Raw genomic sequence first — 19,244 nt, 5'->3', positions numbered from 1 at the left:
CTGTAGTAGCTATAAAAGCAAAAATAAAAAGTCACCTTGTTAATTCCTTTGCTAGCAAGATAATACAATTAGCACGTGTTCAAGAGAAAATTGTCTAAGAAACTTTGTCTCTGCTAATTATTTTCAAGGCTTTGACTCTGCTTTTTAAAAGTTATGTTTTAGGTGCTATGATTACATTATAGGACTTATTCTAATGGGGCTGATTATTCAGCACTGTTAAATGAGAAAAAAGTTTTATCCCGAAGTGTGAGTAGAAAGTCTCAAAATAGAGATTAATGTGAGAAAAGATGCTTCTAACTGACCAAGCAAGTGCTTTTTTCAAAGTGCTTGGATGTACTTCTGAAAAAGGTACAAGCTTTGGAAGGGCCGGGGCTCCAACTTTTACAGAAGAAATGATGCTGTTGAAATAATGATTTTACATTAAAAGAAATACCCATATTCTCTGACACTTTGTTTCAAGTTCTGTCGCCGCAGGAGAGAGCCCAGGTTTGAAGGCGGTCCAAGGCGTGCCAGAACAGTCTCCTCCCTCCGCCCTCTTCCTCTTTCTCCCAAGCGCCTGGGACCCTCACTGCTCCCAGGACAGCTGTTGAATCTGGACGAGCAGTGAGGAGTTCCGTTTTCCGATGCTTTCTGCGTTCCTGGCTGCTTGCTGTGGCTGCTGAAGGGGCCGCCGCCTTCCACCGTTTACACAGCCTCAGGAAAAGAAAGGAACTTCATACGTTCCAGATCGCTTCCTCTCGTAGGAAACTGCTGAGCACAGGTAAGAAATACCATTCATTCTTCTTTATTTGGAAACCTGGCATGGCGATTAGAGGTAGATAACTTAGAAAAGCGATTGAAAGGAATTTAAGTCCTTTGACATCACTGTGATGGGCAGGCGGTAACAACGTCAGTGACATAGCAAAGTCAGAGGAGAAACTTTTTCTCTCTTTTAGCCAACGTTGGAGAGTATCACTTTAGAGGAGATTCTCAAACTTTTTGGTCTCATGACCTCTTTACACTCCTAAAAATTATTGAGGACCCCAAAGAATTGATGTTTCCCTAGGTTATTTACTGTCATTTACTGTATTAGAAGTTAAAACTGAGAATTTAAAAAATAGTGACCTGTGAATTTATTTTGAAATAGCAATAAGCGCATCACGTTAGCATAAACAGTATTCGTATTTATAGATCACTATATATTCCAAAATAATCTACTGTGATGAGTGATGTTGTTTTTCATTTTTACAAATCTCTTTAACGCCTGGCTTAATAGAAGGCAGCTGTGTTCTCTTCCGCTTCTGCATTCGGTCTATGACGCATCACACAGAATGTAGCATCTAGTAAACTACTGTACACTCATGAGAGAATGAAAAAGACAAATTAAGGGCCGGCCCAGTGGTGCAGCAGTTAAGTGCTCACATTCCACTCTGGGGGCCCGGGTTCGTGGGTTGGGATCCCGGGTGCAGGCATGGCACCGCTTGGCACGCCATGCTGTGGTAGGCGTCCCACGTGTCAAATAGAGGAAGATGGGCATAGATGTTAGCTCAAGGCCAGGCTTCCTCAGAAAAAAAGGGGAGGATTGGCAGGAGTTAGCTCAAGGCTAATCTTCCTAAAAAAAAAAAAAAGAAAGAAAGAAAAAGACAAATTACATCTTAGAATTATTATGAAAATCACTTTGACCCTGTGAGCCCCCTGCGAATCACTGCTTTAGAATGATGAATTTCTCTTTAAACGGAGTCTTAATTCCCTTTAAAGGGAGACTAAGTTATTTTAAAAGCAAACCAAATATTTGGCACAGGTTGATGATCTTAATGGAATCTGCATCAGCACCCTTAGGCTGGGCTACAGTTGGACAATATTATAGCATTCCCCAGGAGAATTTTATTTCACAATAAGGAAAGGGCTGAATAGATATCTCTATTTTGAAGTATGAATAAAAAATTAGGACCCCCCCCCTTAAATGCCTCTTTTCTTTTTGCCTATATCCAGCTATTTCAAGTTCTATTAAATCTTCTTTCAAAATATCTTTTTTAATCTGGCTTGTTCATACAGAAGCCACATGAATGTTATAAATTCTTACGTGAATTTCTACAGTAGTTTCGTAGCCTGTCTCTGATCATTTTCATAATGCACTTGCCAACTCAGTAACCTGCTTTTCCTATTGCCTGTGAGATTATTTTACATGAATTCCAGAACCCTCCATAATCTAACCCCCCTCCCCACCTTGTGTTCACTGCAGGAAAGCAGGATTGTTCCACTACAGTCAAAAAATGGCTCCATTCAGTCCACTCCCCACCACAGCACTGTTTTAATTATCACAGAAATGCTCATCCATGCCCTTCTCCATCTATTCAAATCTTAAGCATTCTTTAAGATTAAATTCAATTCTCCTTTTCACACAAGCCCATTCCAACTACATCAGTTCCATTTTGGCTTTTTGCTTTGAGTCTGTATTTAGCAGTTGATTATATATACTTTTTGTCATTAACTATTTACTTAAATTTTTTCCTAAGTATTCTTCCTCCCCCAACTCCACCATACCCATGTACATACCTTCATAAGATGGCAAAATTTTCAAGGACCAAATGATTAATGGAATTGAAAAGTTAGGTTTTGATCTTGTTGCTGTCAAGATGACTACCTACCTGATTTTAGGGAATTAGTTAGGTAACGTGCTTCCTCATTTCATCCCATACCTATTATACAGAACTGAAATTCCACAGCAAGGATAAACATAATCATAGTTGCTTTTCAAGTTCAAGGCATTTTTACTTATAATCTAATAGTACTTTTTTTTTTTTAAGGAAGATTAACCCTGAGCTAACTACTGCCAATCCTCCTCTTTTTGCTGAGGAAGACTGGCTCTGACTAACGTCTGTGCCCATCTTCCTTTACTTTATATCTGGGACACCTGCCACAGCATGGCTTGCCAAGTGTGATGTCATGTCCGCACCCGGGATCCGAACTGGTGAACCCTGGGCCGCCGAAGCAGAACGTGCGCACTTAACCACTGTGCCACCGGGCCAGCCCCTAATAGTGTGTTTTTAAATTCCTAGTGGCTTAATGCTGACTATACAAGAAATATTCAGTCAGTATTGTTGTTTTAGAATTATGAAGAAGTGGTTACTAGGGCATTTCCCACATATAAATGGTTCTCTGCTTGCAGCCTTGACTAGAATCTAGCATTACAGAATGCCGAAGCTGGAAAAGACCTTAAAGACTGAGCATTCAACACCCTCCTTGTCCACCTGTGGAAAATGAGACCCTCAGAATTAAATGAGTTGCCCTAGACAAGATTGGAACGCATGTGGCCTAATTTACATCCTGACTCTCTACCATCCACTAGCCTCTGGCTAGTTTCCAAGGCTTGTATAACTAAAATTCTTTTTTGTTTCAAAGAACCAGTTGTCACTGCATGCTCCTGGGAGGATCTTTCTAAGGTGGTATATAACTCGTTTAAAAAGAAGTCAATAATCTGATAATCTTAGATGAAATATTCAAAGCATTTTTATCCAATGGGAACTATAATTTTCATAGATTAGAGTTAAGAAAGCAAAGGAACACAGATGAGAAAGGAAAAGAGGAAAACTGGGGGGAACAGAGGAAGGGAGGCAGAACACTTGTAATCATAGATGTTTTGAAATCTAATAAAAAGAGCAGTAAGAAAGAATTCAAAATAAACACTCACATGGAATAAAAAATAAACTAATAGGGAAAAAAAGAAGAAGAAGAATATTAGAGAAATTATTCTATTTTTTAAAATCTCTTTTCAGACTTCCCTCATTTTCTTTCTCTTTCTCATCGGCTTTCAGATGGAGTAAAAGTTTTAAGAGAAAAAAATTCTACCAGTCCCTTTATTCACTGTTGTTGTGGCGACAGGGTTTATCATAGAAACATTTATTTATTTAATATTTATTAAGCTCCTGCTATGTATAAGCTCTTTCCAGGTGTTGAAGATTCAAAAAAAAGGACAATACATTTTCTTAAAGAAACTCAGATTGAAGCTGGACAGACCTATTTGTAATTTACCAAATCTTAATTCAGAGTAGTAAGAGCTATTTCAGAAGCGTGAAGGCAGGGGTGGGATGGGCCCTGATAAGAGAATGATTATCTAGGAATGGAGAAGACAAGAAAGTTTTCCTAGAGATGTTTGAGCTAGGACTTAAAGAGAAGGATGAAGAAGAGCTCGGCAGGCAAAAAAAGCAGAAGTTCCAGCCTGGCAGTGGAAATAACTTTGGCAACAGTACAGAGTGGAGGAAGAGTCTGGAAGCAAGAAAAACAAGTAAAGGAATATTAAAATACAAGATACTGGAAGTGGTAAGGGCTTGATTTAAAACAGGGCTGGTGGAAATGGAGAGGAGATACCAAATTCTAGAGAAATTTCTGAGTTATAATCTACAGTATTTATGAGACAGGAAAGGTTAAAGGAGTCAAGAAGGACTCCCAGGTCTCAGTTCTGTTTTTTTTTAATTGAGGAAGATCAACTGACCTAACAACTGCCGTCAATCCTCCTCTTTTTGCTGAGGAAGACTGGTCCTGAGCTAACATCTGTGCCCATCTTCCTCTACTTTGTATGTGGGATGCCTACCACACCATGGCGTGCCAAGTGGTGCCGTGTCCGCACTGGGGATCCGAACCTGCGAACCCAGGGCCGCCAAAGCCAAACGTGCGCACTTAACCACTGCGCCACTGGGCCAGCCCCAGGTCTCAGTTTTGGACAGATTATTTGGACGTGTTTTGGAAAATAATTCATTAGGATACCTTACAGTCAGAACTGTGGGTCTGGAGCCAGAAATTGAAATTTGAAAGTTATATAGGCCCCAGGAACTACTGCCCTCTCTCTTCACTTCCTAAAAGAATAGTTTGTGTTCACTGACTTTACTTTTTTCCTATCCCATTCTGTCCTAGATGTTTGTTAACTTGCCTTCTGCTACACTTTTCCCAAACTGTTCTGCTGATTCCACACTTCCTAGTTGTCAATTTCGTTGAACAAGTTTAAGCCTGTATCTAAATTATGGGCTCTGACGCTTCTGATTTCAAGCAGCTCCTCTGGAAGCTCCTTTCTCCCTTGACTTCTGTGACTCATCACTCCTAGATTTGCAAAACTGAACTAATTATTTTCCACTCAAGCGTGTCTTTCATTCTCTTTTTTCTTAGTTAATGAGGTAATCACTCAACAAATTGCTGTAGCCAGAAATTTGAAGTCATCGGCAGTTCCTTGTTCTTCTGTTTGACCCACAACTAATCAGCTAAAAAGTTCTGTTTAATCTCTCTGAATCCATCCTCTCCCTCTTTCATCGCACAGCCACTACCTCTTGCCTTAACTGTTAAAATTGCTTCTAAGGTTCTTTTCTGGCCTGTGTCCAGTCTTGCCCCATCAAATCCCTTCTCTACACTGCTGCCAGAGTGAGCTTTTTAAAACATACATTTGACCATATCTTTCTCCTTCTTAAAAGTCAATATTTTTTCAGAAAAAAATTCAGGGCCAGCCCTATGGCGTAGTGGTCGGTTTCAGCATGCTTCACTTCAGTGGCCCAGGTTCACAGGTTCAGGTCCCGGGCATGGACTTACACCACTCACCAGCCATGCTGTGGCAGTGACCCACATACAAAAAATAGAGAAAGATTGGCACAGATTTTAGCCCGTGGCTAATCTTCCTCATGCAAAAAAAGAGGAGGATTGGTGGGTGATGTTAGCTTAGGGCTAATCTTCTCAGCAAAAAAAAAAAAAAATTCAAACTCTTTAACCTACTTAAATAGGCCTTTGAATCTGACTTTCCTTTACAAGCTTGTGTCAAACTGAACTACATTGCAAGTTACATTTTACGTAAATTAAGTTAGGCAGAATCAAACAGAATGTAATATAATGTAAAAATAATAGTCTCACTCTATAGGCAAAATGGAAATGTGAGCTCCTCCAAATTAAATAGTTTATCTAGAAGGACAATTTGAAAACTGGTAGGCCAAGTGAGTTGTGAACTATTAACTCTTGCCACATGGAAGTGTCTCATACCTAGTAGAATTATCTGCTTCTGTGTCAGTATCATGTAAGCTAGGCTATTCTTTAAATATCTCAGAAGTTCTTGAGACATACAGGTTATTGTTGTGCTCTTATTTTTTTTAACACTCACTATTATAATTTAAAGTATTTTTTTATCTGATAACAATGTTATCAAAGTACTAAGAGGTATTATTACTGTTTGTGCTGTATTATTTGTACCTTAAAATAAATAAGTTGGGGAAAAGTTAGATGCAAGAAAACAATAATAAAAAGGCCAAGTGTCACCACGATAGGCCTTGTGGAGAGAGCCCTCTGCAAAACATTAGTAATAATGCTGAGAAAGTTGAAAAACAGAAAGAAATAAAGAATACACTTTGGTCGTTGTAGATTTATGTACCCAAGGATATTTCCTCACATACTTTTATATTTATTCCCAGGGAACTGTTAATTGTGAACTATGTGAGATCTTCAGAAACGCATTCTTCCTGTTAAACGTAACTGCATTGGCATTAATTACAGTAAAAATGATGAAGCTCCAAACAAGCCATGTTCTCTCAGCTTCCCTGCTTCCTGGCTTTTGCTCCCATTACTCCCTCTTTGTGGAATGCTCTTCTCTGGGCCTTGAAAATGCCTGCCTGTCTTTCAAGGCAGCATCTCTTCCTCAATCATCATTTCCTCTAAAAAGCCTTCTTCCACACCACCAGGCAGAGAGAGAGGATCTCCTGTAAATCCAGCTCTTACAACATTCATTTTACTATTTTGTAATTGTTTATGTATTTGTCTCTGCCACTAGATTCTTGAGTAATTGGAGGGTAGGAACTAAGTCTCAATCGTGTGTTTTGTCAGCTTTCTAGCACCATGCCTGATACATAGTGGGTGCTCAAGAATTAATTGATGAATGAATTCAAATATTGTGTAGTAGTAGAATTTCTTAAGGTAAATATGTGCTTCTCTAAATCCATTCACTCATCAACTAACTAAATGTTCACTGTCTTAAACACTAGTAATTTCATCCAGTTCCTGCACATACTGCTTGGTACTTTTCAGGTGAATAACTTTCAAAATATATGTGTATTACATAGTATTAAAGTTTGTAGAGAAGACCACCCTAGCCATTATTTTACCAATTTATATATATATTATATATATAATATATTCACATAAATTTTTTAACTATCCTCATTTGCATGTGTATAAGGAACTGAACCTGTTGTGTGAGATCTTTATATATTATGGAGAGTAACCCCTTACCGGATATATGATTTGCAAGTATTTTCTTTGCAAATTGCAAAGTTGATGGGGTGTAAAAAAAAATTTTTTAACATAGTTTGATATAGTATATATGTGCTTCTTTATTAACACATTAAGTAAGATCCACTGGTGGGACTAATAACTTCCATATATTTCAAAGTAGTAGTAAGTTTAAACCATATTTCAAAATCTCCTCAACAATTATAACACAATAGGAAATACATATTTCTATTAGTGACAGTGATAGGTGCTTCTGATGATACTGTGGTTTGTTTCTTACACCATGGAAGGAACTGCTAAATTTCGGTTAGAAGTTGGTGAAAATAACTGTGCAAATTTTTCCCATCCAAATTCACAAATTTCCCAGATTTATAACCCCTGCTCCATAGTCAAAGGTCTGGGCCGGCCCCGTGGCCCAGTGGTTAAGCTCGAGCCTCCGTTTCGGGGGCCCAGGGTTTTGCCAATTCGGATCCTGGGTGTGGACATGGCACTGCTCATCAGGCCACGTTGGGGTGGCGTCCCACATGCCACAACTAGAAGGACCCTCAACTAAAAATACACAACCATGTGCTGGGGGGATTTGGGGGGAAAAAAGCAGGAAAAAAAAGAGATTGGCAACAGTTGTTAGCTCAGGTGCCAAAAGAAAAAAAAAAGGTGGGGAAGGATACACATCATATTGGGGTGGGGTGGGGTGGGGTGGGGTGGAGCAGGGGAGAAGAGTAAAACAAAGAATTTTTTTTTTTTTTAAAGATTTTATTTTTTTCCTCTTTCTCCCCAAAGCTCCCCGGTACATAGTTGTGTATTCTTCGTTGTGGGTCCTTCTAGTTGTGGCATGTGGGACGCTGCCTCAGCGTGGTTTGATGAGCAGTGCCATGTCCGCGCCCAGGATTCGAACCAATGAAACACTGGGCCGCCTGCAGCGGAGCGCGCGAACTTAACCGCTCGGCCACGGGGCCAGCCCCTAAAACAAAGAATTTTTAACATTTTCAAATCCTGTGGTTTTTTTTTTAACAGAAAGATTGTATTTATGTATTACTTGTGTAAAAGGCATAGTATAATCCAGACTCCAGAGCAAAAGCTGCTGCTGCTCAGGGAGGAAGAGGGCCATCAGATTCCAAAGCCCTTCGGTCCCCTCCCACCCTGCCCCCACTCGCAAGCGGAAACACCATTTTTATCATCACCTCACCTTTAGCACTTTGACAATGAAGTCACAAACCTTCAATCTCTCATGCATAGGAAGCCACTGGTTGTAAAACAGAAAGAACCAGTCCCTAGTTAAATGACAGGATTAGGTGTGTTTCTGGCATCCTATATTTATATTGATAATATATTTATATTTCCCCCAAAATACTAGGATGATAATTTAGTTTAATAGTGGACCACTTATCCACCCTTTGTAACATTGTTTAATTAGAAAATCCTTTCTAGATTCCAAGTATCTGATGGTTTGTAAGAGAACATTTGAACATGTGTATTCACAAACTGAAGACTTTTCAGCACTTATTAAATGTCCAGCATTCATCAGCATACTGAGTGATTCACTGTCTTCTGAGTTTGGAGAGAATATATAGCAGTAAGAAGTAAAGGATCCCTTTTGTGTAAAAGGAACAATCACTACCTTTTAACAGATGACTCTTTGCTTTCAGTAGGAATAAAGATGGCCGCTGGACCAGTAGAAGACAATTGCATTAGCTTGGTGGAAATGAAATTTATTGACAACACACTTTACTTTGTAGGTAAGTCTGAAGCCATAGGCCAAATACAGGGTTCAGATAAATATATTGAACTAGAAGGGGGATGGGGCAAACTATTAAGTGACTCCTTTTTGTCACCAAATTCCATTGTAATACTAATGACACTCTTCTCTGGGGAAAAAAAATAGCTTCTAATTAACTATAATATGTCCAAGGTCCCAGCACCTTATCCCACCACATGTCCTGGCACTTTAGTTAGCAGTAGCCCACTCACAACGTGGCTGCAGGTGTATGTCATGAAAATCCCACAAAATTGGGTACATTCAGGGAATACAATTTCCGAAATTAAAGTGGCAAATTATATAAGAGATACCTTAAGTCTAGAGTTCTGTGAATGAGTTATACCATTTTATGTAAATATGTGACAAATGAAAACACATTCTTATGATTAATCTTCCATGGGCAGTTTGGCTTCATTTGAAAACTTCAGAGAAAGTCATTAGGTGACTTTCCACTGAAACAATAAATTTAAGAGTAAAATCTATCACTTTATAAAATTTCTTTTTAGCTACAAATTTAAATTTATAAACCCTGAATTTAAGTTTTTATATCTAACTTACATGAGAACACACTAAGTCTAATGAGCTTCATTTTATGGGGCCTTTTGGATGAGTATATAATATTTCTGTTGGAGGTCAACAAAGGGCATCACTGGTAAGTATGGGGTTAAATAATAGGGAGTTGTAGAGAAGAGTAATAAAAGGGTAGAGTGAGGGGAGAGTCTGAATTGAAATATAGAATTTAACATATTTTGTTTATCTTTTTTCCCCTTTAGCTGAAAACGATGGTAAAGTATACATTTATTTCTCTTTCTTTGCAAAAATTACTTGAGTAAGCATCTCACAGACACATCCATGTCACCGTTCACAGCAGAGAGAAACTGGTACTAATCTATTTGAGAAGCTAATCTTCCCTCAAAGGAATGTGGACTCAATAGCACAGCTTTGAAATAAACATGATCATAAGGGGTACAAAGAAGAACCTCTAAACAATATGTTTCTCTACACCTTAGGAAATTCTCTACCTCTTAGAATCTACAAAATAGACCTTGCCCGTTACATAGATCCTGAGATTAGCAGGAAGTCATGGACTATCTGGAGTACATAGGAAAAGCGGATTGAAGCATGAGAACTGTCCAAAATCAAGAACTCTTCCTTCTTCAACCCTCTGTTTCAGAAGTGCTTTGGGAATAAGTTTAGGAGGCTACCAGGGGGCAGAGAATTCTGAAAGTAGAGGAGATGGGGAAGGGTAGAGCAAATAGAACTATGAGGTTGAGTCATTGTCTTCTTAAGAAGTGGATGCACCCAGCCTTTGTTCTTACGGCATTCAGGGAGCATCAGCCTGTGGTCCTCTAACAGACCCCTAGATTATTAAAGTCATTAGTTTCTCATACTTTTCCTTAAAAATAGCACTTTCCCCATTCGTAAGGTAATCCTTACTGGACTAGAAATAGAAAACAGCAACTTTTTAAAAATACTATTCCTTCATGTTTCTTCCCCGCCCCCCCCCCACTTTATTGAGATATGATTGAGATATAACTCATGTTTTTTAAAGATTGCCCTACTCTGCATTGATTTAATTCAATAAATATTGAGATCTGTATCTCAGGCACTGTGTTAGGCACTAGGATATAATGGTGAGCAAAACACAATTCCTATAGGGAGAAGCAAGCACATAAGGAAGGCAATTGGAATATGGTATGTTAAGTGTTACAAAGGCCCAGGATACTATGGGGGCATAGAAGGAGCACCCAATTCAGTCCAGTAGATTCTGGGAGGGCATTTTGCAGGAGAGACAGATTTGAAGAATGAATAGGAGTTAGCTAAGAGAAGGTGTTCTGGGCAGAGAGAAGACCATGTGCAAAGGCCAAGTTATGAAAGAAAGCATGGCATGTAGGAGGAATTAATAATGATTCAGAATGAGAGTAGAGTGGGAGTAGAAGAATGGTGAGAGAAGAATGATAAATAGGGTGCAGATCATGAAGTTTCTCTTATTCCAAAATATGGAGTTTGGACCTTATCTTTGGGGTTATGGGGATTTATTAAGCAGAATATATATGATCTAGGATACAGATTAGTTTGCTGTAACAAAGAGATCCAAAAATGTAGTAACTGAATAAGATAGAAAATATTTTTCTCAAAAACGAGTCCAAGTAGGTAGTTCATGATTAGTACAGCTAGATGCAGCCTGATGATGCTAGGATCTCAAGTTTCTTCTCTCTTGCTATTCCATCATCCCATACTTACTGAATTCACTCACATACTGTACTTGAAAACCATCATCACATTTCTTGGGTCCACAGCCCCTGTAGCAAGAAAGAGTTCAAAATAAGAGGAAGCCAGGCCCGTTCCTTTTAAAGACTCTACTTGGAAGTTGTATACATCAGTTCCACTCATAGTCCATTGACTAGAATTTAGTCATATGGCCACACCAACTGAAAGGAAATCTGGAAAATATAATCTTTATTCTGAGTGGCCATGTGCCTCATTAAAATTCAGAGATAACATGATCATATCTCTGAATTTTCACTTTAATTAAAATCGAACTTTAATTCTTTCTGGCTTGAGTGTAAATAATTGACATGGGGACAAAAAAAGGGGGATGCCAATTAAGAGGCTATTATTGTAGTCCCTATAAGAAATCATGGTGACATGAATTGAGGTAGGCACAATGGGGTGTCAATGAAGTATTTAGAAATATTTGGAAGAATGAACAGGACATGGTTTGGGGTTGGATTTGGAAGGGGATGGAGAGAAAGATAGAAAAGATGCTGCCTGTTTTTTTTTCCACCTACGCAATTTGTACCATTCAGTGAAATAGGAAACACAAGAAGAAGAGCAGGGTAAAGAGATATGCAGGGCAAAGAGGACTACAGATGATGAATTTAGTTTTGGATCTTGTCTGTGGGACATCCTAGTGGAGATGTCCAGGAGACTCTTAGACATAATGATTCTGAGCTCAGGGTGAAAGTTTGGGCTGGAGATATAGAGGTAGGAGGCTTATGCATAGAACTGGCATCTGAAGCTGTAGGAATAAAAGGACAAATCAGGAAATGTGTAGCATGAAAAAGTAAAAGCTAAGGACTAAACTCTGAGAAATACTTTCATTTAAAGGATGCAGTAAACATAAATAAATAAATAAAGGATGCAGTAGAAAAAGAAGCTAATAAAGAACAGAGCAGGGTAACCAAAGAAGAAGAAGAAAAACCAAGAGAATGCCACAAAATCCCAGAAGAGCATCTCAAGATGGAGGTAATAGGCACTGTGTTGAATTTTGCAGCCTTGAAAATCAAAAACTGGAAAGCACCTATTATATTTAGCAACAGGGAGTGTGGCGATCTCAGTGAAAGCAGTTTGATGGCAAAATGGAGGCAGACTGCAACAAGTAGAAGAGTGAATGGAAAGTACGGAGATGATACAGACAGTTCCTGCCAGAAGCTTGGCTGTTAAAAGGAGGAGAGAAACAAGGCTAGCTACAGAGTAGGATATGGTTGGTGGAGGATTTTTAAATCTCAAAATGAAAAGAGCTTTATGTTTTTCTGATTATAAAAATAATGTGTTTATTATAAATAATTCAGGCAATGAAGATAAGAACATCTTATAGAAGATTCTTATAGAAGAAAAATATTCTTTCTTATAGAAGAATATAGATATATAGAATATTCTTATATAGGATGTAACATAGAAACATATAGAATATAAGAATATTCTTTCTTATATAAGAATATTTATTCTTCTTATAGGAGAAAAATAAAAACGTGAAATAACCCAGAAATAATCATTACCATCATTTTGATGTTGTAGTTCTGTACTTCTTTCAATATATATATTATACTGCACCTAGGCTTCTTTTTCTAATTTAATACACATGGACATCTTTCCAAGGCAGTGAATAATTACAGTTATATTAAATTCACGATATTCCATAGTAAAGGCATATCAAAATTTATTTGATCAACCCCCAATTAATGAACATTTAAATTGTTTCCAATTTGTTGTTATTAATAGTGCTCCCCTAAACATGCTTGTAAAGAAATATTTACATGTTTGTCTGGTTGTTTCTTTAGGTTAAAATCCTGGAAGTAGAATTGCTGGGTTGATAGAAGAGAGGGAAGGATTGATAAATCGAGGTTTCAATAGAAAGTTCTTGTAGAGCACAGATAGGATTAGCCTTAGATACCAGAAGGGGCACCTTTCCACATTTTCCTTTAGGACAAGAGAGGTAGAAGTAACTGGTGGTGCTGCAGTTAAGTCTCTAAGTGGAGTAGCAGGAAATCATTTGCTGAAAGTGAAAGCAGAAGTGATGATGTAGAGATAAGCGTGAAGAAGGGTTAAAGTTGCAGCTCCGGACTATGGGAGAGGGTGACGGACTGTAAAAGAGAAGAAGAATTGACAAGTGATGTGTCTGTAATGGCACCAATTTGCACATTTGTGTAATTGTTTACTAGCAGCACTCAGCAGTCAGGTTTGGAGTTTTGTAGTAGAAAGACAAATGAGTTCGGGATTTAAGGTGCTGGCAAAAGGGTACGTAAAATGATGAACATGAGGTCCGGGCTGCATAGAGAAGGAAGGGAAGACAGAAAGAGGTTAGATAGAAAATGCAAGAGTCAGGAGGACTCAACGAAGTGGAGGAAAAGTATTAAAAAACTAAAAAGATGGGAGATTTTGGTCGGAAAGTAGGATATTTGAATTTAAGATTTCAGAGGTAGAGTTGTTCTGAGTGATAAGAAACATACCCTTGGAAGTGAGTTAAAAAAACACCACGCAACTTTATCTTAGCTGCTTCTGTAACAGAAAATTGTGATTAATAGCTATTGAAAACTGAAATGTATAGTATGCCTATTTGTAAATTTAGAAAAAAAAACTTATTTTTTTAATGAGATTTATTGTGCATTGTAGAAAACCTGGAATCAGATTACTTTGGCAGGCTTGAACCTAAACTCTCAATCATACGAAATTTGAACGACCAAGTTCTCTTCATTAACCAGGGAAATCAACCTGTGTTTGAGGATATGCCTGATTCTGATTGTACAGGTATTTTTTTATATATATTTGCAAATGTAGAAATGACAAGCTACTTCTCATTCTGTTATACTGCCTGTATTTTTCTATGATAGACCTAGTCCTTAGATGAAGTCATAGGAGTAGTAATAATTTCACTTACAAGAAACTTTATAGGGCACTCATATTTTTCAGGTGGGGCAAAAAATTGATACAATAAAGATATTGCTAGAGGTCACACTACTCTGAGCCTTCATTTGGATCACCACTTCCTTCACTGTAATTGCATTCACCATGTAAAATGTCTATAGAGTTGGCTCCTTAATACCTGCTGGTTATAGCTGAAATTTGCTGATAGCATTTTCAAAACTCAAAATTAAAAATAAACACACTAACATTTCAAATAAGTCTGTCTTCTACCAGAAATTTAGAGTACCTTAGAAAATGAATGTTTACTGTGCCTTCCAAGGTATGAATTCTAAACATTAGAGTTTAGGCAGAGTTGAAGCAGTGAATGTGTGCTCTTGAAAAATACTGAACTTTTACCTTAACAGATTTTTAATATTCTATTTAGCATTTAAAAGTTAAAGACAATCTTTTAGAATTTGGAATATCTCTAAGACACTCAAAAAGTTGCTGCATTTGTGTTGTGATACATATTCGAATGTGTTTTAAAGAATGTATGAGTAGCTGTGCATAGTCTCCTTCTGCTAACTGGCTGAATCTCAGAGTACGGGGTTGGTAATGGATCTATTAAGGATTGTCCTTTGGCTAATTTCCATAAATATTGATTTGCAAAAATTCTTCTAACTAGAGTTCTCATTTATTAATGCTTATTTCAGACAACGCACCCCAGACCGTATTTATCATATATATGTATAAAGATAGCCTCACTAGAGGTCTAGCGGTAACCATCTCTGTGAAGTGTGAGAAAACGTCTACTCTCTCCTGTAAGAACAAAATTATTTCCTTTAAGGTAAGGCTGAGCCTTAATTTATTTTAGTCATATTTATACACAAAATTAGAAAACTCTCAAATATCCTCAGTCCAACCTTTTGTCTAGAGCAAGAATAGCAAGAAGCAGAGAACCATTAAAATGGATAGTTACTAAAAATTGTCAAACACTTTAACCTGTTGTAGTAACATCATGGTTTTTCTGAGCCTGCCATAGGGAGGAAGGGGCGCGATACTTGTTTCATGACCTGGGTCTTCTGATTGATCAATCTATAGATAAATAATAATATAAAATATGTATGTGAATTATCATATTTATTTAAGAATTGCATATGCCTTTCCAGAATAAGTCTTGCTACACAGGATGAAGCTAATTGCCCTTCTGTAAACCTTCTACTTAGTAAATTATGATGATAATATTTTAATCTCTAATTGTTTTGTTCCTGTTTCTTATCCTAAGTCTTGGCTACATCCTTCAGCTTTCAGTTGGTGTATGTTGTTTTTAATGTTAATCTAACTGAATAAAATTAACAAGATCAGTTGTAAAAGCAATAGTATAATGTGTCTCAAAGACAGCTATCAATTATTTCCAGCCACTGCTTTCTTTCTGTGTTCTCCATTTTTTTCTCCATTATTATTTTTTCTCTATTTTCTCCATTATTATTAGATAAACTACCACTAACTGTAGCTACAGATTGACCCAAAAAACTTTCCTCCCAATGAGAGCAGCCAGGAAATGCTAACAAATTAATTGTGTTTCAAAGGTGAATCCCATGTCATGAAGATTTTCTGAGTGGGGATTTGCCAGTAAGGAACTGCTCTCAAGATCACGCAGGTCCCACTGAAAGTTAAAGTATAAGCTTGATGGACATGCCAAGGGAAAACTTGGGAGGGAGGAAAAAGCCACTTTAAAATATAATCCAAGTAAAATCAGTGTGTATGCAACAAATATAGCCCCCAAACAAATCCCTTAGCCATCCCCTTCCAACCAGAGTGCCACCCCTTCAGGTGGCAATTTGAAGTCCCCACTCTCTGGGCTGCTAGTCAGGAAGCTTAGTTATCAAAATGGCTTTAGAGGCCTGGGAGTGTCAGGTAGGGTTGGGAGGATTTAAGCATGTTGTTATTGGCAACAAAATCAGAAGGAAGGGAGGGAGATGGCCAAGGTCAAGCCGTGTGGAGTAGAGGAAAACTAATTCAGCTGCAGAAGCAGATTCGGAAACTGGGATAGCCTCACCTGTAAGTGGATTCTTACTGAGAGATACAGGGGAGAGTGTCAAGAAGATGCAAATAATGCTTGGCATATAGTAGGAATTGGGGCAAATCCAGGTTTAGGGGAGCCTGAAGCTTATACAATTGGGGCAGCCCTTTCGAAGAAAGAGCATATAAAATAACCCAAGGCGTAAAGTTGACGATTCATTTAGAATAAGAAAAGAAGGAGGCTTGGAAGAGACCTGTGCAACTGAGGGGCTCTGGCATTCAAGCTTCACTAGCTTCATCGCAAATCTGCTTCTCAAAGGAACTCGGTGAATGTTAGTTGGAGGGAGTGGGGAGGAAGAAGTAGGCTAGGATCAGTTTTAGCTGATGCTCTTTAATCCCTTTCCCCCGACTAATAAAGGTCTTAGTGGTGATTATAAATATGGACTAAGTTCTACATAATAAGACACAGCTGGCTGCCATTCTATGCTCACCTTTCTGTGTTGGTTACTAGTTATAAAGTCCTAGTGCTTAGAGTTACCCCTGTCTTTCTTTGGGCAAGAACCTTCAAGACACCAAAAGAGATTTGCTTCAAGAGGTTACCGTCAGTGTCTGTTTCTTGTATATACATCCAGCCTTGGTTAGGATTCTCTCAGACTTACTAATGCACTTGGAAAAGGGCCAAAAGAACAGGGGCCAGCCCGGTGGCGCAGCGGTTAAGTTCGCACGTTCTGTTTCAGCAGCCCGGGGTGCACCAGTTCAGATCCCAGGTGTGGACATGGCACCACTCAGCAAGCCATGCTGTGGCAGGCGTCCCACGTATAAAGTAGAGGAAGATGGGCACGGATGTTAGCTCAGGGCCAGTCTTCCTCAGCAAAAGGAGACAGATTGGCAGCAGTTAGCTCAGGGCTAATCTTCCTCAAAAAAAAAAAAGAACAGATGTTAGGTTAAGCTTAACTTTCCCTCAGTTCAGATTCAACCCCTCCTCTTGTAAAGAATCCCTTAGGCCCTTAGAGCACCAGGCTTTCTAAGTTGGGGGTTCCCCAGGGTCACCAGGATTGTTTCCACATCCATTCGTGTGTATGATGGGTTGAATAGTCCACACCAAAACCAAGGAAAGCTGCTCTTCTAGGATTTCCTCGTGTTTGTTCTGAAATGTGACATTGAACTGTGATTAGAGATCACTTCTACCTCTCCACACCCCAACCTTCAACTATAACTTTCCATGCTAGGTTTGAACTGACAGGTTCATCTCCCTTTAGTATTTCTAAAGCTTTTGAAATTTCAGCTAAGGATTGTTTCTCACTTTTACGTTAGACTTTAGCTTAGTCTCAAATTGGCTTCACCAGCTTAGAGTCTCTTGCTAAATTCTCATATACTGTAGACAGCTGCAGAAATAAGTGCCAGTAGGGGATCCAGTTTATATCGTCATCAATTCAGGACTCACGTTTGTCAATAAAGGACAAACGTCAAGAGTTATGACTATAAATTCCATAATTGAGAAATTTGGAGCCAACCCCACCCCACCCCCCGCAGTTCTTTCGGGCATCTTAGGAGAAAGCTGGAATGCCATTTTGGGTCTGGAGGTCATTCAGTCAGTCCTTAGTTAGGATCATGGAGATCTTTGTCACCATGGGGTTAAGATTAAGTTCAAAATGTCTACTGGTTCCAGGATTAACATGGAAAGAACTTGGGTGGTCCTCACATTTTCTAGTCCATCCTGTAAAGTAGACATGACGCAACAACAGGAAAAGTGCAGGTAGTACTATCAGTTAGATGACCAGCAGGATTATGGTTTCAAGTGATCTAGCCATTCTTGAGAAAACCCTATTCTGAAGCTGAAAGATATAGGACTCAGTATTTGCCCTTACAGAGCAGGGCCCATCCAGTAGACTACTTTCACAATAGAAATTCAGGACTACTATAGAACTGGAGTGCTTGGCAGAAAAAGTCAAAGTCTGTTGGCTAAGCCAGTACAGCAGGGCTGTACAGGAGCCCAGGACCTAGCCCTAGAACGAATGGTGGGTCTGTTTACAGCAAGTTTCAGTTCTAGGCTCCGCTGAAGGAAGGAAGAAACTGAGATTCCTGCCCCTCCTGCTCTCTCACATTTGGCTCACAAACTAGAGCTAGGCTAGGCCTGTGGGTGGGGGTCATCAATATCTTTAGCTGTGAATGGTTGGAGAAGACAGGCACTGACATTAGCCCAAAAAGGTTGTGGTCTTTGCTGGAGCTCTACTTCTTGAGCAGGTGTGGACTCCACTCAAGGGGAGAGAAGAGAAGGAAGCTATCTGGTGGATAAATGTGGAAAAACTTAGAGACCTAGACCTGAATGTGCATTTCATGGTTGGAAAAGCCAGAGTGGACAGGGAGAATAAGAGATTGGGAATTAAGAGGGGGAGATCAGTATTCCTATAGTCAGAGATTTTTTTTTCCTTAACTTTTGAGAATAAAAACTTCTTTAGTGCTATGCAATAATATACTTCAAGATAAACTGCACATATTCAAATTGTTTATGTCCTTAAAAAATTGAGTAATTTTTTTTCTCAATAGGAAATGAGTCCTCCTGAGAATATCAATGATGAAGGAAATGACATCATATTCTTTCAGAGAAGTGTTCCAGGACATGATGATAAGATACAGTTTGAGTCTTCACTGTATAAAGGATACTTTCTAGCTTGTGAAAAAGAGAATGATCTTTTCAAACTCATTTTGAAAGAAAAGGATGAAAATGGGGATAAATCTGTAATGTTCACTGTTCAAAACCAGAACTAGATATTAAAATTGCATAGTTGAAACTTTCTGAGTTTTTGTCTTTCAAAAAGTTTATGAGTTTGAACCTATAACTGTGATGAATAAAATGAATACTGCTCCCAAAAGATACCACTAAGAAATGAATAATAAACTTTCACAAAATTGAATTGACTCCCTCTTATCAGGTGAATAAAATATTTGTAAAATGTAGAAAGAATGCATAGTTTGAAAAAACATTCTACATTGTTAATTGGAACATAGATTATACTCAGTAGAAGTGTTTTGAATCTTCTAATGATGAAAGATACTGATGTTTGAATTTTCTAATTCTTAAAAATATCATTAAAACCGTCAAGAT

The 19,244-nt window shown here is 38.4% G+C and overlaps 1 protein-coding gene across 3 annotated transcripts; it reads left to right on the top strand.

Moving 5' to 3' along the window:
• Positions 1-523: 523 nt before the first annotated feature.
• Positions 524-18,935, top strand: IL18 (interleukin 18). 3 transcript variants are annotated; one of them, XM_046638010.1, is made up of 7 exons: positions 524-760; positions 3,149-3,347; positions 8,883-8,969; positions 9,763-9,774; positions 13,886-14,020; positions 14,830-14,963; positions 18,686-18,935. In XM_046638010.1, exons 3-7 carry the CDS (start codon positions 8,891-8,893, stop codon positions 18,905-18,907), a joined length of 582 nt encoding a protein of 193 aa, XP_046493966.1. In that variant the 5' UTR covers positions 524-760; positions 3,149-3,347; positions 8,883-8,890; the 3' UTR covers positions 18,908-18,935. The 3 variants fall into 3 exon arrangements, with proteins under 3 accessions (XP_046493966.1, XP_046493965.1, XP_046493964.1); XM_046638009.1 differs by lacking the exon at positions 3,149-3,347; XM_046638008.1 differs by lacking the exon at positions 3,149-3,347 and having other exon boundaries at positions 525-760; positions 8,880-8,969.
• The last annotated feature ends 309 nt before the right edge of the window (positions 18,936-19,244 follow it).

Source organism: Equus quagga, chromosome 14, assembly GCF_021613505.1.
Source record: "Equus quagga isolate Etosha38 chromosome 14, UCLA_HA_Equagga_1.0, whole genome shotgun sequence".
NCBI lineage: Eukaryota > Metazoa > Chordata > Mammalia > Perissodactyla > Equidae > Equus > Equus quagga.
Note: the sequence above shows the minus strand (reverse complement) of the source record. Positions and strands in the feature narration are given on the sequence as shown.